Genomic DNA, 22,068 nt, shown 5'->3' on the forward strand with positions numbered 1-22,068 from the left:
AAGCTTTAGGAGAACTCACATGCTTGGAAAGCAGGGGCTGCAGCACAGGTCACATGTTGGTCCCAACTGATGGTGCAGGAGCCAGGGTTTAAGCTGCAGTGGTCAAGGGGTCAAGGGCAGAAGCCTGAGTCCTTGTCTGCCCAAGGGGCTGCTCAGCCACTCACTCACTGTGGCTCAGACCTTGGCTGAGCCGTGCCATCCTGGGCTTCCAATCAAGCTATGACACTGTTCTCAGGGGTTGGTGCTTGCTGTGCCCCTGCAGGTGTTTCCAAACTTGGGTGGGTAGGGGGTCTTGGTGCAAAGACAAGATGCAGGGGGCCGGGGTTGGGGGAGCTGCTCAGCCTTCCTGAGGCAGTCAGAAGGGGCTGTCCATGTCACTGTCTTCTCTGAGCATGAAAGTTCAGCTCTTGCTCATTGTGTACAAGGCCCACACTTGCAGGCGTTCCCCAATGTGTGGCCAAGGAAGGGTGGGGACGTGTGAGCACCTGTCAGGGTGTGGGGAGAGCAATCTGAAAAAGGAAGCGGACACAGAAAACCCCCATGTCACCCTGAGGGGACCACCAGCTCAGCCCACCTGGGAACTGCCCCACTAATGATCCTCCCCAGCTCACTTTGCCCCTGCCAGACACTGGGCCTTCCAGTGTCAAATGTGAGAGGAGAAATAGCAGCTGAGCGAGCACTCTCCATGTTCGAACAAACAGCTGGCAACAAACGTCTGTGTCATTGGAATGCCAGAAATAAATAAATAAATAAATCGCAGCCATTTTTATAACTCAAAGGAAATTTAATGGTGATTTCCCATCCCTGCCCCACTCCCTGCCTCTTTCCCTCCTTGCCCAGTGTAAGATGGATTCTATGGGCTCTGAAAGCAAATGGCTTTGAACTCCGTGACTTGGCCCAGAGGTTGGGGAAACAAGAAGCCCCTCCAACCCGCTAGCCCACCTACAAGAGGACAGGCCAGTGAGAGGTGACAAGCACAGCTCTCTTGCTAGCCAGGTGGTCACAGACAGGTTTCCCAGGCTCTCAGAGTCTGGGCTTCATGGTTCAGAACCACACCAGTTCTGACCAGGTGGGATGGGTTGGTGCGAGGGGTCGATGCTGCCATTGAAAGCACCAAGTCCAAACTTGGCATGTGACCCCTGTTCCCTGATGGTCACATGCCATCTGGACTCTAGGGCACTCTGATCTCTGTAGCAACTTTCAAAACACCCAGGTGGCTGCAGGCACCCACTCCTGGGGCCTCCCTTGCTGCCTGAGCCTCTGGGCCATGCCCCAGCCTGGCATCCATGAACCACCTGAGGGCAGGACTCACGCATGGTTCTACTGGCCCAGGCTCAGGCCACTGCTGTTATTACTCAGTGATGCCCTACACTGTGAGGGCTCCTTTCTGTTCTGCAGGTCCAGCCCAGGTGTGCAAGGTGTTCAGAGTCTGGGACCCACTCCATCCAGGTGTGCAAGAACAGTTCTGCCTCCTCCTCTTCCTCTCTTCCCTCCTCCTCATCGTCCTCAGAAGCTCCCAGAAACAGGAGCTGCAGAGACATGGCTCAGAGCCAGGTGCTTAATGCACACTTTATCTTCAGCTGCAGCTGGAGTCAGGGCTCAACGCCCCCCAGAGCTGTCCATTCCTTCTACTCTGTCTTTCTGCGAGGTGGCCTCTGACATGGGCTTGGTCCCATGGGGGGCTTCCCAGGAGGGCTCTGAACCCTCTACAACACGGCCTGGGAGGCCCAGAAAAGGAGAACTGCCTGATCTAAAGATGTGGGTCCCCTCATCCCAGCCTCAAAGGATGCACCTGGCCATGAAACAAGCTCACCTGTGATTCTGCTCTTAACTCAGACCCGGAGGGACAGGGCAGCTCATCAGAAACTGAGTTCCATATCTTAGCAAAGCACCCTGCAGGAGGAACAACCAGCCTCCCTGGGTACCTGCAAACAGCTCAAGTCATCCTGAGTCCCAGTGGCAAAAGCCGTGAGCTTCGCAGCTCCACAGTTGCTATGGCGGACACCTGCCCACAGCTCAGCAGCCTTCAGGTCGCAGACTGTGGCTCCTCAGCCTCCTGTAAGGCTATCTGACAGGTGCACGGCCGGAGTCACTCCTTCTGCCTGTAACTTCCATCCCTGGTCAAGGTCACAGAGTTAGAGGTTAACTGCATTCCCTCAAAGTTCAGTGCAGAAACCTTGGTCCCCACATTCACGTGTTAATGGTGTTCAGAGGGCATTAGGAGCAGCATGATCAGGGGCGTGAGGCCTCCACAGCATGGGGGAGCTTTACAGGAAGAAGGGCGAAAGCTGGCTCCTTGCACTGCCTCAGCATGGGATGCCGTCTGCTGTGTCATGATGCAGTGTGAAGGTCCTCGCCAGGGCCAGGGCCATGTCCTTGGATTTGCCGCTCTGTACAAGCGTGGGCCCAAACCAACCTGCCTTCTTTCTATGTTACCCACTCTATACAAGCAACAAAAAGCAAACTGGAATGGGGGAGGGGGAATGCCAAGCTGTCACACACCCATCCAGAATTGCTTTATAAGACTGGCCTCTAAGACTACAGATATGGAGTAGGTCCAGGTCCAGGGAAAAAGGACCTGATGATCAAGTAGGCTCTGGGGGTCACCTCATCTCCCAAAAGAACAAGAAAGGACCTTAGCACCCAACAGCCAGGAAGGACACAACAGCCAGCAGTCACGGGAACACAGACTAAAGAGAAAGTGTATCCCTCTCACACCAGTCAAAATCAAAGTGGACCCCCAAGCTCCCGATCCTGGGGTCTCCTCTTAGGCAACACCAATGGCAAATGGCATGGAGCTTCCCTTCCCGACACACACATCCTGCTAATCCAGACCCACTCACCTGCTTCCTGAGCCAGGAAGGACCACACTGGCCTCCCGCAGACCAGGTTCCTGACCTCACTCTCTCACTGCAGCAGATTCCCTGTGCTCCGGTGTTGCCCTCAAGGCTGCAGACTCATGAGGGGAGCCAGCGTTCTTCCTGGCTGCTCCTGGCTCACCCCTTCACAGGTGCTGCTGGCTGGCTGGACAGGGTGGGGAGCAACAGTGCACCTATGCTGCCTCCACATGCCAGGCTCACAGAGGGAGCAGGGAAGGAGGGCTCCACAGGATGACAATTCATGGCCAAGAATCCAAGAACCCAGAGGGAATGGCTTGGGGGCCTGTGGACAAAAGTTTTGGTTCCTGGGATGCCCCTGGAGCCACACCTAGAAAAGGCTGCACTGGTCCTACTGAGAAGGGATAGGGCCTGGGCTGTGAAGGGCTGGAGTTGAACATGTTGCTCCCTGTGACTCCAGAGTCCACCCAAGCGGGAAGTGTGCCACTGGTGCGGACTGGATTTGAGTATGCCGAACCATACGGGTAATCAAGGCAAGGATCACTCCTACATCCCAGCTGGGTGGCCTCCAAGACTGAGGGCAGGGGACAAGCAAGACCCCAGGCCTGAACTAGGGTACGGGGGCAAGCAGGCAGATGGGGGGAAGAGAAGTCAAGACGGAGGCAGGTTAGACAGGACACACCTGTGTTCCCATCCTGCACTGTCCACTGCAGCCCAAGATTCCCCTCCGAGGCTACGTCACGGGCTTAGCCGGCCCCACAGGAGGAGTGAGTTCAGACCACCTGCATGCCTTGTGCACCCCACTCATTCAAACTCAGGGCGCCCCACTCATTCAAACCCAGGGCTGGGGTTTCTGATGCGCTTTAACCACCATCCAGCACTTCAATCTCCCAACCTGTGCATTGGGCAGGCTGGACCAGACCCTGGGACAGAAAAGGCTTCAAGGGGCTGAGGTTTTAGAGCATCTCAGGGAAAGCCAACGCTCAGTTCTGCTCTCCTCTCCCAGGTCCCCAGCTCATGACACTGTCTGCCCCAATCAAGGATTCCATGGTCTGCCTTCAGTGGGTGGGAAAAGGGGGACAGGCGGGGGCAGAAATGGAGGGCGCCTACCCCTCTGCTGCCCATCCACAGCCTGGACTGACTGACAGAGGGACTGAAGGACAGACAGGGCAGAATGCCAGGGGAAGTTCATGGAGAGTTTACAAATCCCCTTTGTCATAGTGTGCGCCGCATGGAGCCATCAATCATGCCCTTAATTTACCCAGGCGGGCGTCACTCCCCAGAGGATGGGAGGGGGGCCGGAGCAGGCAGGGGCGCTTCCTCTCTCACTCTCTTGATGAGAAGTTCATCTAATTGGTCCGCATTAAATCACTTCCAGGAATGCAAAGCGGAATTACTGCCTGCCACAGCCGATGGAGCCACTGTCCCCACCACAGGGCGGGGGGCTGCTGCTGGTGAGGAGGTCCTCCTTGGTGATGGTCTGGGGCCCCCACAGAGGGCCTCCCTGCCCAAGGCTCTGGGGAGGGGAGCCTGGGAGAACTGCAGAGCCTCCAGAGAGGCCTGCGGGGCGGAGGGGGGGGGGAGGGCAGTCAGAGGTAAGAGAGGACCAGAAAGATCAGGAAGGAAAAAGACAGCAGGAGGGCTATGCATAGGATGCCAGCTGGTTCTGAACATACAGGGCAGGCTGCTGCTTCTGCTCACAGACAGGCCCCATTCATGCTGGGTCTGTCTCCTTCCTGCTACTCCAGAAGGCTGCATTGAGCCCAGACCAGAAACATCCAAAGCAGCAGCCATGCCCATTCCCTTGCCCCTGCACACACATCAGACTGGGCAGAACCTCTTTCCTTCAGCCCTGCCTCACCTGCCTGCTGGTGTCTCCCAGCTGTTCCCCTGGCTCCAGTGCAAACTCCACAGCCTGAGATGCCCTTTCACTCAGCAGCTGCTCTGTCCCTAACGCACCGGGCCTGCTCCTGCCCTTGCCTCACCCCTCCACAGCACAAGCCGGTCTGTCCCACCTTCATCGACCTGCACAAGCATCTCCCTGACCAGTTTGTGAGCATGGCACCCAGAATCTGGCTTGTGGTCTTTATGCCCCTGCCTGGATTGCTTGGTGTATGCTTAGAGCTTAGACAATCGCTCTAGGAGGAAAGGATGAACAAGTGAACAAAACGATGCCGATCACCCACCTTAATACACAGCTTCAGGATGCGACTTCAACTAAGTCACCTTTCCCAAGCCTGCTGATGGGCTCTCCCAAGCTGACCTGATTGGACACTCATCAGGGCCATGCAGGAAGCTCAGCACTGAAGCCCACAAGATCAGGAAGGGTTTCATTGAATTGCCAAGCAGAGCCAAGACCCAGAGACCCAGCAGCTTCATAACCCAGGCAGGATCCCTCCCACAATTCCAGGCATGCAAGGAGACCCGCATCCCTTTGGAATCCCAGGCCCAGGCAGCGTGTCCCCCAAGCTCCTTGCCCTGCCTCGCCTGTCCTCCCCGGAGACCACTACCCCTGTGACAGCAATGGCAGCTGAGTACCTTGCGTTTCTTGGCGCGTCCCTCAGCCTGCAGGGTGCGGGTGCAGCGCTGCACACACTCGGAGAAGCTAAGGTTGCTATGGTCTGCGCTGTAGTCCAGGTCAGCCAGCCGCGCCAGGGACAGGATGTAGTTACAGGCGATCCTCAGGATGGCCAACTTGGATAGCTTCTGCCCGTAGGAGTAGCATGGCACCTGCAGAGGAGGGGAGAAGGTGTCAGGAGGGCTGTGGGGAGGCTTCTGTGGGCACATGCCTCTGTCAGCAGGTGTAGCAAGAGTGGGTGAGTGAGGAGGCCTGGGGTGTTTCTGGGCTGGGGTGTTCTACCAAATTTTATTTTAATCTGTGCTAAGCACCTGCTGTTCACATACACACACACAGATAAACACACATACACGCTGAAGCATATTTACACTCCCATTATGCCGAGGAAGACATTGGGGCTCAGTGCATGCCTGTGACTCAGTTTGGATCAAAACACTGAATCTTGGCATGTATGTGTCTGGGGGAGGAGGGGCCGTCCAGCATGATGACTCAACAGGTTATTCCTCCTTTTTGCAAGCACCAGCATCCCATATGGGCACTGGTTCATGGCCCGGCTGCTCCACTTCCCATCCAGCTCCCTGCCTGTAGCCTAGCAAAGCACTGGAGAATGACCTAAAGCCTTGGGACCTTGCACCAGCATGGGAGACCTGGAAAAATTCTTGCCTTTGGATTGACTCAGCTCTGGCTGTTGTGGCCATTTGGGGAATGAACCAATGAATCTTCTGCATAGAAGATCTTTTTCTTTCTATCTCTCCTTCTCTCTGTAAATCTTTTTTTCCAATAAAAATAAAGTATTTGAATAAAAAAACACTGAATCTCCATTATGATAACTCCTCCACCCTCCCAGAGTAGACACATCCTAAGCAAACAGATAGCTAATACCCTTTTTAAAAAAATCTCTGATGCTATGTCAATTTTTTCTGTCTTTCAAATAAAGCAAAAAATAAATGGAAGTCTTAAAACGGTAACAGAGACAGGTACCTGAGACTCTGGAGGACATCCAGGGGGAAGCAACCCAGGCTCAAGTGAAAAGACACAGACATGCTGTGTCTTGTCTTTCTTTCTTGTTGGCTGCTTCTGTGCCCTCCAGAGCTGGGCGCTGCCAGACCTACAGCAGACACACAATAAGCAGAGCCCCCATCGGACTTGGCCTCACGGTCACTGACTCATCACCAAGCTGATACTTGCTAACTGCAAAGGGATTTGGTGGAGTCAAAAGACACAGCCTTTGATGGTTAACATTCTCCACCACTGTCTATGCATGTGAGTCAGAGGCAATGAGGACCGCAGCCCACGTGGCCAGCCCTCTGGGTGCTGGCGGGGAACTGTGTCCAGCAGAGGCAGCCGTAGGCATTAAGCAAGAGTCCCTGACATTCCTGCGATGATGTGTGCTTTCCCCACATGGTTGTGACACTCCACAAGCAAGCCTGGCTCTAGCTCCCTCCTCTCTGGGGACTTCAGGATCTCTATGTGGCTTCCTGGGCAACCTGGACCTTCCCACAGTGCCAGCACAGAGCAGATGCTCCCCTCATGCCAGGGGCTATCAACTAGAGACAAAGCTGTTGCTGAAGGAAGAGCTGACAACATCTGTAGTTATTCCTTTCCTTTGTTGTCTTTGTTTTCTTTGTGTGTGTGTGTTTTATTATTTATTTACTTTTTTGGAAGGCAATTTTTTACAGGAAGAGAGGGAAGAAACAAAGAAAGATCTTCCATCTGCTGGTTCACTACCCAAGTAATTGCAAAGGCCAGAGCTGAGCTGATCTGAAGCTGCGAGCAAAGAGCATCTTCCCAGCTTCCCATGTGGGTGCAGGGTCTCAAGGACTTGAGCTACCCTTTGCTGCTTTTTTCCCAGGCCAAAAGCAAAAAGCTGGATGGAAAGTGGAACAACCAAGACATGAACCAGCACCCACATGGGATACAGGTGCTTGCAGAAGGAGGATTAACCTGTTGAGCCATCATGCCAGTCCCTGTAGATATTCTTGACACTGCAAGGAGCTGGGAGAGCTGGGAGCACAGAGGCTTGGGAGCTGCCAAACATCCTACAACACACAGGATGCCCCACTGGCCCTACAACTAAAAATGACTTGGTCCCAAATGATCACTGTCCCAAGGAAGAAAACCCCCAATCTAGACTCTGGGATAAAGCACAGGTGAGAAAACCACCTCAGGTTGGGAACCACCAATGCATCACCGACTTTTAACGCTTTTAACTAATGCAGCCAGTGAAGCCACTATTTGCAGTGCCAGCAGCTCAGAGTGCCACCCAGTGTGGCTACTAGCTGCTCTGCTTCCAAGCCAGCTTCCAGATCATGTGCCTGCACAGGCAGTGGAGGAGTTCCCAAGGGCTTGGGGCTCCCTCACCCTGCCACCCGTGTGGGAAATCTGGGTGGAATTTTGAGCTCCTGGCTTCAGTCTGACCCTGACGTGGCCATAAATCACTATTTGGGAAGGGAGTCTACGGCCATACCACCCTGAATGCGCCCGATCTCGTCTGATCTCGGAAGCTAAGCAGGGTCAGGCCTGGTCAGAACTTAGATGGGAAGGGAATCCGTGGATGGAAGGGGCATGTATACATGTATGTGTGTGTGACTGATTTTCAAATAAATAGATACGGAAAATCTAAGAAAACTTTAAAAACCATCTCCCTTTGTCCAAGAGCATTCCCCGAATGCCCATCCGTCCTGTACTCCCCGTCACTGGGGCTCATTCAGCAGTCTGTATCGGCGTGATTCCCTGGGAGAGGGTCCAGGTGAATGAGCCTGGTGCAGGTCCCACCTGCACAAGCCCTCCAAAGGGTTGACAGGACAAGGGAATCGGGACAACTAAACACGTGCTCTCCCCATGCTCCTGTGACTCCAGCATCTGTACTGACCTCAGCTGCACACCTCCCCCGCTTCTCTCTCTCTGAGGATGCAGATCCAGCTGCTTGGCACCCAGCCAAAGTGCACATGTGTCTGTCAGTCACCTGGGTTCAACTCCTGGCTCAGGTCCCCGCCTAGCTACCAGAGCCCAGGCAGGCAACAAAATCTCCCTGCACCTCTGTTTCCCGTCCCACTGCTCACAGAGCAGTGAGAATGCAATGAAATACATGCATGACACAGAGTCAATAAAACCTGCTGGAGGTCAGGGAAACCCCTACCCTGGCTGCTGCAGAGGGTCCCCAAGGAGGCTCCAGAACTGGGACACTGCCTGAACTAAGGAGGGTGAGGAGGTGACAGAGCAAGCCAGCTCCCTTGCCGGTCCAAGCCGCTACCTTTCACTCCCAGCCCCTGACCACAGTTCCAAAGCCATGCAAGAAAACGCTGGCAGGACAGCATGTCAGCACGCCTTGTTTATTGTCAAGCACAGCCCAGAGAATCCTGTTTTATCAGCCCGAACAAATAAACAACCGCCTGCACTTCTGCCTGCTCCTCACCCCTAGAGTGGGGGCAGGGGAGAGCTAAGGACCCCTGGGGCCTGGTTCCAGCCTTGTGACACAGCCCAGAGCACCCCTGTTGCCCAGAGAGGGGCCCAGAATGGCTGAGTTTCCAGTGGGGCTGGGATGATTCTGCATAGGGAGGGGATGCAGCCTTGGGATACAGTGTGGCAGCTCAACTATAGAGCAAGATGAGGTCAAGGTCAACCACGGGAGAGCATCCCAGGAACACCCAGAGTCCATCCACCCACTCTAATGTCTGTGCCCACCCCTGCCAGGCCACGGTCACCTGTCGTCTGCCACAGTCAAAAGACAGAGGTCACAGAAAAGGGCAGGACCACCTAACCGCCCCCCCCCCCCGGCCATCACACACCCAACTATCAGAAAGGCAGTAGCTTGTCTCTTGCTCATGCCACAGGAATATGTAAAGGCCAGAGGTGCATGCATTAGCATTTTCAAATGTCCCATATGCTCCCAAGCTGGACTCTCTCCTGACCCCAGTCAACAGCGGCAAATAGAAGAAGGACCCTGGCCCAAGAGCCCAAAGGCCTGGCTCTACTATGAGCCACTCCTACAGGACCTTAGTTCTCCATCAGTAAAATGGGCATCAGAATATCTGTGAAAGGAAAGATGGGCCAATGTGGGGAAGCAGCACAGAGAAGCAAAGCCAGGAGCCCACCAGGGCTTGCAGGAGAGCCCACGATTCACCCTCCACCCCCTACCACGCACACACCCTCCAGCTCCTGCCCGCTCTACACGGTGCACTCATGGAAGCCTAGAGTCCTTCCTGGCTGCAGCAGCCCTGGTCACTGCACATAGCTGGGCACAGACCCCTGTTTGTGCCTACTCACCAGTCACCTGGGGAGGCTGAGCGCTGGGTTCCCAGCAAAGCTGCTCTTGTAAGGCAAGGAGGGGCAGGGCAGGGCAAGGTGCTGGGTACAGTCTATTTAAACTCAAAGCTCCCTACACAGCGAGTGACAAGAGCCTGTTGCCCTGTGACCCCGCGGGATGTGCTTAATCATCCATAAGTCTGCTCATCTGGGACTCGGGGAGGCAGCACTTGAGATGCACAGCCACAGATGCAGGCAAAGCAGCAAGTGACACCCCGAGGTACAACACACACCCCCTCTGTAGCCTCCCCCTGCCCATGTGCAGGCCCCCTCTGCACTGCTTGAGGAGGTCCGCTGAGTCTCCCTTCTGTCCCCATGAGATCTGGGAGAGAAGGAGGTAGCTCAGCTGGGGAGCACCATGTCCTCCTCCAACCCCCTCCACCACTGAGCACCTCAGTCCACTAACTGAGGTGGGACAGCAGGGGAAGTGGCCTGGATGTGCACCAGGGAAAAGCCACTTCAGCAGGTGCTGGGAGCCTTCGCCATTCCTGCTCACTGTGACACAGCTTGGTGGGGACACAGGCTCCCACTCTCAAGGCCCACATTCCTCCCCCCAACTCCAGGTTAGCCTCCAACAAGGATCCACTTTCCCTCGGTGCCCCACACACAGCCAGGCCAGGCCCAGTTGTGCACATGAAGCAGTAGCGCAGGGGCCTCAGGTACAGCTGGGGCTGGTAGCATGTGTTGCAGCCTGGCCATCTGCCCTGGACAGCCCTGAATGCCCCTGCCCGCCGACCAGAGCGCCTCTCCCCTGCCTGTGGTATCCCTCCCTCTTCCCCCATCTCCCGACCAATCTCCTTGTGGTGGACAAGATCCGGCTGGCTTCCTCACGCTCAGAGTGGACAGCTCCAAGGCCTCAGGCAGGTTGCAGGGCCGAGTTGTGAAGGGCTCCGGTGTCTGCCAACAACACTGTAAGCAGGCCTGACACAAATCCAAGCGGTGCGGTGACAGCGGCCACAGCTCTGCAGGAGCTGCCACAGCGCAGCCTGATGAAGAACATGTGACAGTGGTGCGGCCATGTGCATGGCAAAGGGCTGCATGACCTCAGCCAAGTTAGACAAACTCTCTAGGCCCAAGTGTAAAATACGGACATGAGAAGCGTGCCCAAGTCACTATGTGAACTAACACAAGCAACGGGCGTTAGCATGCCGCCTGGCACAAGGACAGAACCAGGTGAACAGCAGTTTAATCAGTGTTATTAAAACGAATAAAGCCTTCTTCTAACAGCCGGGATTGTGGCACAGTGTGTTAAGCCACTGTTTGTGGTGCTGGCAGCCTGTATCAGAGTGCTGTCTGGAGTTCAGGCTGCTCCACTTCTAATCCGGCTTCCTGCTACCATGTCAGTGCTGGCAGTGAAGGACAGTCCAAAGCCTTGGGTCCCTGCCACCCGTGTGGGAGACCAGGATGCAGTACCTGGCTTCTGGCCCAGTCCTGCGAGTTGTAGCTATTTTGATGAGTGAAACAGTAAATTGGAGTCTCCCCCTACCTTTCAAATGAATAAATGAATGAATCTTGAAAAAGATTTGTCACTGCATCTTTCCAAGTGCTCTCTGCCAAAAAAACCATTGATGGGCCCAGCACGGTGGCGCAGCGGTTAAGGTCCTCGCCTTGCACACCCGGGATCCCATATGGGTGCCGGTTCTATCCCGGCGCCCCCACTTCCCATCCAGCTCCCTGCTTGTGGCCTGGGAAAGCAGTCGAGGACGGCCCAAGGCTTTGGGATCCTGCACCGCGTGGGAGACCCGGAAGAGGCTCCTGACTTCGGATCAGCATAGTATCAGCCGTTGCGCTCACTTGGGGAGTGAATCATTGGACAAAAGATCTTCCTCTCTGTCTCTCCTCCTCCCTGTATATCTGACTTTCCAATAAAAAATAATAAAATAAATCTTATAAAAAAAAAGCCATTGACGAGGTCAGCAAGAGTTCCACTTGAGTTGTAGCAACAGAAGCCCAGAGAGGGAAAGCGGGTCAGAACTCCCCATGCCAGGAAGCTGCCCAGAGCAGTGCCTCAGACCAGAGCCCCACTGCCACCACCAGGCTTAGCGTCACTGAGGTCACCAGGGTCCTGTATCAGGAAGGCTCCACGTCTCCCCTCCCTGTCCCCTTCCTGCTTCTAGAGGGCTCACTCAGGAAGGCAGCCCTGAGCCCATCTGGCCTGGGACGGGACAGTGGGGTGAATCACACAGGTGGAGACTAGGGTACTGGGTTGCCACACAGGATGCTCACCATCAGACCAGTGCAATGTGGTCTTGACCTTGGCCGTGTGATCACAAGTGCACAGCCTCTATTTCCTTCCTTCTCAACTACAGGCAGGTATCCGCTCAGACCTCGCAGCCTTTCCAGGGAAGGGTCAGGAAGGGCAGAGGCAAGAGGAGGCAGGCAGGAGCAGGTCCTTCCGCCTGCTGTCAGGCGCACGCAGGAGGGCCATGCACCTGTCTGTGTGGGCACACACACTCGCTCCCTGGCAGAGCTGGCTTTGTGCCTCCTTGTCTCTCATGGCAGGAGTGAAGGGAGACCCTTTCCCAACTTGCAGAGCCTGTCAAGTGCACACACTGCCTCTGTTAACACAGATACCTGAGGGTGAGGAGGCAGCCCAGCAGGCCGGCCCGGACAACAGCGGAGGACAATGGGTCAAGCAGATGTTCTGGAAACCTCTGTCATCTTCCCTACCCTGCCAGGTTGTCATGCACGAATCTCTCTCCTCTGTGGCCTCAGCTTTCTAGCCCATGAAATGGACAGATCTGATCCTGGCCACATTGTGGTACCAATCCGTTAAGATGGGATTTCTCGTGGGAAAGAGTAGAAAACCACTGGACATATGAGATGTGTCAGAGCACGTAGAGCCCTGAGGATTCACTCCCTTGGCAAGGAGAGGGGCAGCTGGAGGGACAGAGAGGGCCCCAGACTGGCACTAAAAGGACCTTGGAGCCAGCCCTGCCCTGTGACTCACCAGCCGGGCAGCCGTGGGCACGTGGCTTCCCAAGCTGGAAGGGGCTTCCTTAGGTGCAAGGCAAACAGGTGCAGGCGTGTTTCTCTGCCTTCCGGGTCACTGAGCGGGCTGCAGGGCACCTCCCCAACCCCAACACTCCCAGAGCTGCTGGCCCAGGATGGGGTCGACTGCTCCTCTGGGCCCACTGCCCAGGACCCCAGCTGGTGTGGCTGCAAACACTGGCCCAGTCTGGACTGTCACGGCCATCCGGCCCCAACCTCTGTTCCCCAAACCCAAGCAAGACACATGTTTTTTTTTTCCCTTCCAGGGGTCCAATGGACACAGACACCAGTGCCCCCACACTACTCTCACAGAGAAAGAGTGACCCAGGGAGAGCCCTCATTTCACAGTATGTTGGTGGCTAATGCCTGGAGTGGTACAGTAAATTTCCTGGAGTCACACAGCAAGTCAGTGGCTGAGCATTCAAAATAAATAAATAAATACAACTCACTCTCTACACCAGCACCCCCTCCCATCCCTGCTGCATTCCCTTAGTAGGATGTGGGCACTCACCAGCCTTGGGCTCCCTTCTAATAAAATGAGAAGCCTAGAAGCATGAGGTGGTGCCAGCCTGTGGCACTGTGACCTGCCACTCCTTCCCGTGGGCGGTTCTTGGGTTAAGTGCTTCTCCTCTCCCCGCCCCCACAGCGTACTATTTGGTCACACAGTGAGGCCCACTCAGTGCAGAGCGATGCAGGGAAGATTCCCGCACCCCTAAAGCATGCTGCCTGCTCTCAGATCCCCAGGAGAAGCGACCCACCAGCACCCCCCTCCCCCGGGGTCCACAGCCCACAAGCAGCATGGACACGCCCCGCACCCCCACTAGGGAAGCTAGGGCTAAAGAAGGACTACCAGGCTCCCCCTTCCTCTGCCCTCACCCCACCCAGTCTAGAACTCCCACACCCTGCTTCACACTGTTCCTGGTCTCAACAGCACCAGCAGTGGCACCAAGACCCTCAGCCACGCCAACCAGTACGCGCTCTGAGGTGGATTCCCACATTCTCCTCTCTGCTCCCCAAGGCACCGTGGGACTCCGGGAGGCAGATATTCCCCACCAGAAAAGTGAACAAGGGCTAGAATCCCAAGCGCCAACAGGCTCGTACTCCAGGGCTGGGTTGGGGGTGAAGGACGGCAAGAAGACATGGGGGCAGCGCAGACGCAGCCCCCACATATGGACCTCTTACCCCGGGCTTGCCAAGCTGGGTCGCCCAGCCACCCGCTGGACCGCGCATCCCCACACACTGGGAAGGGTGAGCAGGGAGCCGCTACCTGCTTCCTGAGCGCCTCGAAGGCTGCGCTGATGGTGTGCACCCGCGTCCGCTCCCTGGCGTTCGCAAGGAGTCTGCGGGTCTGCTGTAGGGCTTTGATCTCCGAGGAGGTTGAGGTCGCTTCACCCGGCCGTTTCCTAGGCGACGATGAGGCATCCGGGTGGTTATTGTAAATTACGTGTGAAATTGACGAGTAGGAACTTTCCCCGGGGCGCGTGGGGGGCGCGGGGCGCACGGAGGGCTCCGGGGGTGCAGGGGGCGCGGGGCGTGCCGGCGGCGCGCAAAGCAAGATGCGGGGACGCAGGACAGGTTCGCGGAAAGATGGGACCTCGGAACCTCCGGGTGCCTGGCCTAGGGGTGCTGGAGGAGGCGGTGGCGGCGGCGGTGGCGTAGGGAGTCCCGGTCCCACTGCGCCCAGAGCGAAGCCGCGTTTCCGCGCTTCCGAGACCTCCGGCGCGCGGGCGCCCCTGCGCTCCCCGGCTGCGTCCGCGCCTCCACCTGGGGGAACGGCCGGCGCCACAGCGGCTGGCACCGGGGCTAAGACGGGGACGGGTTGCAGCCGCTGGGTCCTGTCCCGCAGCCCGTTGGTGGCGGTGGCGGTGGCGGCGACGGCGACGGCGGCGGCGGGCTTGGGCGCCTCCAAGTCCAATCGGAAAGTTTTATAGCCGTTCGCGCGCCGCGCCGGCTCTTTGCCTTTGCGTTTGAGCTTCCTGAGGCCGTTCAGCTCCTTCACGCACACGGTCTTCCAGGGCCCGTCCTCGAGGACCGGGATGTGCTTCATGGCGCGGGCAAGCGCGCGGGGCAGGGGCGTGGGGCGGCGGGTGGCGCGCCGGCTGCGCTCGCTCTGCACGCCGCGCGCCGGCTCGGCCCGGGCTGCCGCCGCGCTCAGCGCCGCCGAGTCTCGGGCGCTCCCCCTCCGGCCGCCCGCGCTCCCGCCGGCGCGCCCTCTCTCCCCCTGCGCCCCGGGGCAGCTGCGCCGCCGGCTCGGGGTAGACGCGGGACCGTCCGCTCTTGGAGCGCTCAGTGTGTCATCTCAAGTCGCTGCGGCCGCGCCAGCCCCGCCGGAGAACGCCCGCTGCGCTCCATCTGTGTTTGTTTAGCCTCAGTTTACACAGAAGCCCAGTTCGCCAGATCAGTCAGCGCCGCCGTCCGGAGAGGAGGCAGCTCCTGCCGCCGCCGTCGCCTCCCCGGCCCCGGCCGCCCGAGCCGCGAGCGCCTTTAAAGAAACAGGAAGCATTTTTCAAAACAGCGGGGCTGCCCGCCGCCTCTTTGGTCCACGTGCTCTCCTCCTCCACCCCCCCTGCCAGCTCCATCCCCTCCTCGGGCCCACCACTCGCCTCCCCGGGACCACCGCCCAGCCACTGCTGCGATAGGGACGCTGCTCTTGTCTCCGCCCCTAGAGGACCCGCGCCTGCAGGGCTCCTGCACCCAAGCACGTGCCCCCCTCCCCGATCCCCGCGCGCTTCGCCCTTCGCAGAGCAGCCTCAGGGCCTGCTGTCCTGCAGCGCCCACCGTCTCCTCTGCACGTTGTCCTTCTGCAGCTCCTCATGGGCGACCCCCACATGCACGGCCTCAGCAGCTGGGACAGCGAAGCGAGGATGTGCGAGGTAGGGAAACTGAGGCTGCCCGAGAGGATGAGCTTTCCCGAAGCAGCGACCGAGGATGGAAGCCTCGGATTTGAACAGTCCTGGCATCTGGGGGCAATCTGAAGTCAGCCCACGCCAGGGGTCCTGCTGCGTGCATGCTTCCTCTTCTGTGACCTGAGAAATGCAGACCACATCAGTGCTGAAGCCACTGCCAGGCCCGGAGGAATTCAAGCACAGCGCGCAGGCTCTAAAGGTTCTGCTGGCCATGCTTGCTGATAACAATGATAACGGAGGTTATGGTGAGGCAGCCTCACCACAGAGAGAGCTGGGGAAGTTATCACTCTCCCTCGGCGGGCCTCCTTACCCTCATGGTGAACAGGCGACGGGGTTTGGAGGGTATCATGGTCTGGCCTTCCACCAGGCTCACCCGATTGTTCCGCCCAATGCACGAGGGCAGTCAGAGCCCAGGAGCCCTGGGGTGGGGGGGAGGCTTTGAAGATGGCCCCTTAACGGTGGCCTTGAGCTCTGGACAAAGTGCAGGGGGCTGAGGCATGGCCTGGCGTGCCATCCTCATCCCCCAGGGGACAGCGACTTCAGGGCTTGAGGGGCTCTGGGCAGATGTAGCAGAGTCAAGCACCTAACCCCACCCCCCTGGGCCAGGACCAGCCAACTTCTCCAGGTAGAAAGAGATCGTGGGTGGAAAATGACTTTGACATAAGGCTTCACACACACAAGAAATGTTCAGGCATGATTGACTGCAGGAAATCCACCAAGATGGGATCCAACATCAGAAAGGGGCAAGTCCTCCAGGCACCCCTTTCTGGGCTCACCTGGCTCTCCGTGCACCTTTCCTGGGTCCTGAGATCTAAGGGCATGCTCGTGCTGCCCTACAGCCCTTGGCACCAGCACAGCCTTGGCACCCAGGCCTCCCCACGTGGGGTATACCCTTCCTCCCACCGAGCCTGCTGCGGCTCTTGCTGACCCCTGCTTGTGCTTTCTCACAATTGGCTGCACGCCAGCCAGGCCCCCCGGACCCCTGGATTCTTGAGCTTCTGAAGTGCTTACTCTTTCCTTCTTTCCTCCCCCGTGGTTGGTACCAGAGCACAAGCAGCCCTATGCCCTGCCCGTTGTTGCTCTGTGAGGAGCTCCAAACTCCAGGCAGTGGCAGAGATGGGGCCAAGGTCAAGGACCCCTTGCAGTAGTTCACGTTCTCTCAGAGCCTCGCCCGCCTTCCCGGGAGCATGACAGTGGGACTGGAGGACCAAATGGCTTGTGTCTCATGCATCTTCAAGGGGAAAGAAGGATAGCCATGGGCCCCTGCATCACCACAGCTCTCCAAGCCCTGGGTCTGCCCCAGACTCCAAGTACAAATGATGGTGAGACCGTGGCCAGTTGATGCGTGACTTCTGGGAAGGATTGTCAGCCCTGAAGATGCCAAGAAAGTCACTCATATTGGTTGTGTCCTAGAGGCCCCCGCTTGCACAGATCCCCAGAAGCAGGTCCCTGCAATTCCTGGGGGGAAGTGGGAGAAGAGATGGGCTGAAGTCACCTTGGTTGCAGGGAAGAGCTAGGCTCCAGGCTTCCCAAATAGGCTCCTTACACCCGCCCCCTCACTGTCTCTGTCCCTGGAGGTGGCAGCAGGCAGGCCTCGGCGGGGTCTTGGCTTGGCCTCATAGCAGTGAAAGTGTGTGGCTTTGTGCAGCCAGGTCACCTCTGTGAGCCTGGGTTCACTATCTAAGGAACGTCCTGTTAGCTTTAGATGGACTTGTGTGTGACAGACCCTGAGACAAGCTAAAAAGTCCAGCTGATGTGGAGGGTCCCTGCTGTGTCCATCGCAGCATGTCAAGGTACAGACCTGGATCCAGGCCGGCTGCCCACACCTGGCAATTCTAGGTGCTTAAACCCGACCGTCATCCAGCCCAGGGCTCTTAGCTGGGCTTGGCTGTGAGGCAGACCTGCTGGGCACCGCCCCCTGGTGGCAGAATACTGCCGGAATTGTGCACACAGGGATGTTTCCCCCCAAGAACCCCAACTTGGTTTTTTACCCCTGAGTGTCGGGCATGGAATGACAGTGAAGTGGAGCTGACAGTAAAAAGTCTCCCTGCATGAGATGACACAGATACCCCAATAAAATCTATGCCCTGCATTAAAAGCCTCCTTCACTGAGCTGACTTTCTGAGTCCATTGGATCCCAATACCCTGGAATCGGGTCATAGTGTGTTCCATATTCCTTGCGTGGCTGGATTCAACAACGAACAAAACCAAGACTTCTACAGGGAAAAACTTGCCAACAAGCAGTAAATAACAAGTGGGATTCGACCTCAAGCCAACTGACCACAAAACCCAAACTTTGAGCCGTTGTTTCACGGCCTCCTGAAAGCGCAGTGCTTGGCATCTAGGGGGATGGGTCACTGGGCAACCTATGAACTGCCCTTTCTGGCAGCTGACAGCCTGAGAAGTGGGGGGTGCACTTCCTGCTGTCCCAAAGCCACTGGTTTCCCCAGCACGCCTATGGTTCCATCCAGGTCAAGGGCGGATGACCTTGGACAGTGAGGAGTCTTGGGTGTCTGTCCCTCCCCCCAAGCCTTGGTAGCCAGGCACTAGAGTCTTCCTGCCTTGCCGGGGCAGCCGGCTCAGCAGTTCTGGGTGCAAGGGTGTCGCTCCTAAGTGAGGGCCAAATGGCTCTGCAGAATGAACCCAGCATTTGGGGACATAGGGAATGGAATAGGCCACACCCCAATACCCTACATTCCTGCTTCTGGCTGCTCAGATGGTTCCAAGGTAGGCATGACACCTGTTAGAAGACAGGCGGTAGAGTGGGGGTCTGCCTGGGGAGGCTGCGCTCCTGATGAAAAGAGAAGACAATGTGAAGGATGCACTGTGTGGTTGTGCTCACAGCAGCCTAGCCACGACCTGGCAGCCCCCAGAGCCAGTGCTGCGACACTGACCACCGTGATGAGACATCCAAGCAGGAAGTTCTACCACACTCCCCTCTCCTCCAGTCTTACTGCCACCTGTCTGCCCAGGTGGGAAATGGAGGTAGAGTTGGGCAAGGGCCAGATCGAGGCCAAGTGGGAGGACCAGGAATGGGACATGTGGGGGACCAGTAAGCACCAGGAGGCACTGGCATCACTCGTGTGCTGCTCACAGTGTGATCCAGGTAACACAGGGATGGCTCAGGCCATTTCTGGAACCTTCCCTGTGCCTTCCTCTTTCCCAGAGATGTGCTAAAAGCAGCTGCCAGCCCCCTCCCTTTCTGCAGGCACTGGGTGTGGAGCCTGTCCCTGCACCTGCTGCTTGCCCTCCTACCTGCCTCCCACCACTCCCTGCTACTTTGGCCACCGGAGCCCTACAGTCGTGGTACTGTGCTTTCCAGGATCTGGCCAGCTCGCTGTCTGCCATGTGAAAGGAGAAAGAGAGAGGCCCCCCTGGAGTGCCTCGTAGAATTGGACATGTGAGCAAAGCAGCACCCAGAGGAGCCTTCCGATGCCTCCGGTCCCTATGCTTCCTCCCCAGCCTTGGGAGAACCCGGGCAAGAACGGGATGTGAGGGTAATAGCCAAGATGGACACTTGGTCCCTCGCTTCCTCCCTGACCCATCCCTACACCCTGCCCTCACGACCCTGGGTTTCGTGCCGTTCCTCAAGCCACCTCAGGGCCTTAGCACTGACTGTTCCCTTTGGCATGCTCTTCCAGGCAACCTCATGGCTCACTCCTGGCTCTGGTATGCCAGGACCCCTCTAAGCGAGGCTGTTCTCTTCTCCAACTTAGGCTTTTGGTTGTCCATTGTTCCCCCATAACGCTATTAATACCTTATTTATTTATTTCTATCTCCTCCTGCTTTTGAATGTCAGAGGGGCACGGATGTTTGCCTGCCTTGTTCACGGCCACATTCCAGCTTCTAGAACAATCTATGGTACACAGTAGATGCTCCACAATTGCTTATCGGATGCACGAAGGCCCAGTCCTCAGCCTGGGCTGCTCTGAAACAAGACTAGGTGGATCCCAAGGCAGAGACCCCACTGAGCGCCCATGGTGTCTTGCAGTTGCTTGCTCTTCTGGCCTTGCCTGCCCCTCCAACCCAAGGAATGAGATGTTCACATTAGCTGTCATTCTCCTTTTGAATAAACCAGGAGCCTGTTGTCAGCATCAGTGGGTTAGGAAGATGAGCTCGGTGAGCTTTTTGCCATCGGGAGCGTGTACGCGGAGGACAAGTGGGTTTCATCCACCCGCACAGCACCCAACCGGAGCTGGGAATCCAACAGCAAAGAGCACACAAACCCAGCCTGCATGGAGCTGGCCTAATGGCAGGAACATGGTGCCCACCTCCAGGAGGTGAACGACCACGGGAGTGTGACCCAGTAAGGGGGCAGGGGCTGCAGGCAAAGTGGTGGCAGTTTGGAGTGGGGCAGAACGATGCTGGAGGACTTTCTGGAAGAAGGGTGCTTGAGCCAGGCGGTTTGCTGCCTCCCCTCCTTCAAGCCTTTGCTGCTTTGTCACATCCTGCTTGAGACCTCTGCCCCCCCCATCCCCCAGGTGCAAACAAAACTGACTCCTTGTCACCTTGTCACCTCCATACCGTCTGTGCACATCACTCTGCCCCGAGGAAGCCTGGCTGTGCCGGACCAGCCCTCGGCCAAGAGTACATGCTGGCTGCCTTCACCCTGCCCTCTCCTGGCTCGCCTCATCTTAGTGGCCTGTGGCTGGGAAGCCCCCTTCTGGCCCTCTGCCCCCTCTTCCCACTCCCCCATAGGATTCTGTTTTCAGCAAAACAGTATTCCCCATCCCAGGAACTTGTTCTCAGGCGGTTGGATCACTTTTGTAACTTTTGTTTGCCCTCGTTTACTCATTTGTTCTGGGTTTATAATTATAAGTGAATGAAAAGCACAAAGCGTAAAAGTTTCATTCAAGTCCTGGGGCTTTAGGGCCACATGTTTCTGTTCAGCACAAGGGCAGACTCAAGTTCAAGGAGCTCTAGGCTGGAGGCACTCCTGAACTGGAGTCTCCTGCTGGTCTGGACCCAAAGCACACTGTATTCTCATCCCAGGACCTGTGCCGTTCCCTTTGGGAGTGGACCTCTCAACCTCCAGCCCCTTCCCCACCGCCAGCCTCAGTACAGAGGGTGCAGGAGGAGCAGGCAGGACCTCCCGTTCTCCAGCTCATCCCAGCCTGGCTAAGGTTTCCCCCAGATCAGTTGCTACCAGCCTGAGCGGCATCTGGGGCAGGTGAGCAGCAAAGACCCTGCTGGAGCCCCCACCCCACTCCAGAACATGCAAACTGCATGTTAGGGAATGGCGTGGGAGCCAGCTGCTCGCTGGTGCTCATTGCGACCCAGTTGTCAACTGCCTAATGAGGCTTGGCCTAGCCTTGTCTCCTGAGAGCTGTTTCCAGTCCCTACAGAAGCGCCCCATGGATGGGTGTGGAACCCGAGGGTGAGTGCTGCCTGCAGCCGCCTCCTCCACTGCTTTTACAGGGAAAACAACGCTGGGTTCCCTCCGGAGCACATTCCTTTCACTGTGAAATCTTCCCTCTCCATCTTCCCAGTCCCCCTGGAAGAGCAGGGAAGCAGGGAAACAAAAAACCTGGGACTGCTGCTTCTGTGTGCGCGCACACACACACACACACACACACACCACCTATTTTTACAGCTCTCTGAAGAAGTCCCAGCTGAGGGTGGCAGGCAGAGAACCAGAGGGGACTGAATGATGCTGACACAAAGCACATTTATTAGCAGGGATTTAAAAAAATTTTTTAAAAGAGCATTAGGCACCTGCTGGGGTGCCAGTTCCACAAATCTGGGAAGCCCCCAGGGACAACTGTGGGTCGGGTTGTCTCCTGGCGGGCAGGTGCAGTCTTCGCTCAGCACAGCCCGGCGGAGGCTTGGAGAGTTCCCTGGTGTCTGGAGGGTGCATCAGCCGTGCCAAATCTAGTTGATTGATAGGGGCTGCCTGAAGCTCCAAGTTGAAAAGGATTCCGAGAGCCCTTAGGAATGAGTGCTGTAGTGGATTAATAATGTCTGCCATGGGCAGCAGAGGAGGAGCAGTCACACCGTGCACCTGGTCAAACCCAATCCTCCAGTTTCATTGTCGGGGAGACTGAGTCCCCAAGCCTGTGATTCACAGAGCTCCCCCAGCTCCGGCATCCATGGGGGTGGATCTACAGCCATCTTCAAGATAACAAAACTGCCACGGGGTTTCCTTAATTGGGTCACTCGCCAGTTTCTTGGAAATAAGTGGTCAAATCAGTCTTCTCTAACTGGCAGTCCGTTCAACCGGTGCAGGTGATCGGGTGGCCCCGGAATACCCTCCAGCTCCACTAGAAGTCACTTTGGTCAAAAGAGAGTCCACAAGTAAAGCTAAGTAACTGCTTGGGCTTGGGACCATAAAATCCCCATGCAGTCAAGGGTGTGGCTTAACCGGTCAGGTCACAGGCTGTCTGATTGCTACCCAACCTGCTTGCACCCAGCTGGTTCAACCAACCCTAATGTGCCTCATCTTCCTAACCCC

At 56.9% G+C, this 22,068-nt stretch overlaps 1 protein-coding gene across 1 annotated transcript; it reads right to left on the reverse strand.

The window, feature by feature from the left end:
* Positions 1 to 933: 933 nt before the first annotated feature.
* Positions 934 to 14,758, reverse strand: ATOH8 (atonal bHLH transcription factor 8). Its single transcript, XM_040993367.1, has 3 exons — positions 13,979 to 14,758; positions 5,376 to 5,567; positions 934 to 942 (listed from the first exon to the last, which is right to left on the reverse strand). The coding sequence occupies exons 1-3, from the start codon at positions 14,756 to 14,758 to the stop codon at positions 934 to 936; spliced, it is 981 nt and encodes a 326-aa protein (XP_040849301.1).
* Between the last annotated feature and the right edge of the window lie 7,310 nt (positions 14,759 to 22,068).

Source organism: Ochotona curzoniae, unplaced genomic scaffold (genome assembly GCF_017591425.1).
Source record: "Ochotona curzoniae isolate NIBS_2020 unplaced genomic scaffold, NIBS_Ocur_1.0 contig_883, whole genome shotgun sequence".
NCBI classification, from domain to species: Eukaryota; Metazoa; Chordata; class Mammalia; order Lagomorpha; family Ochotonidae; genus Ochotona; species Ochotona curzoniae.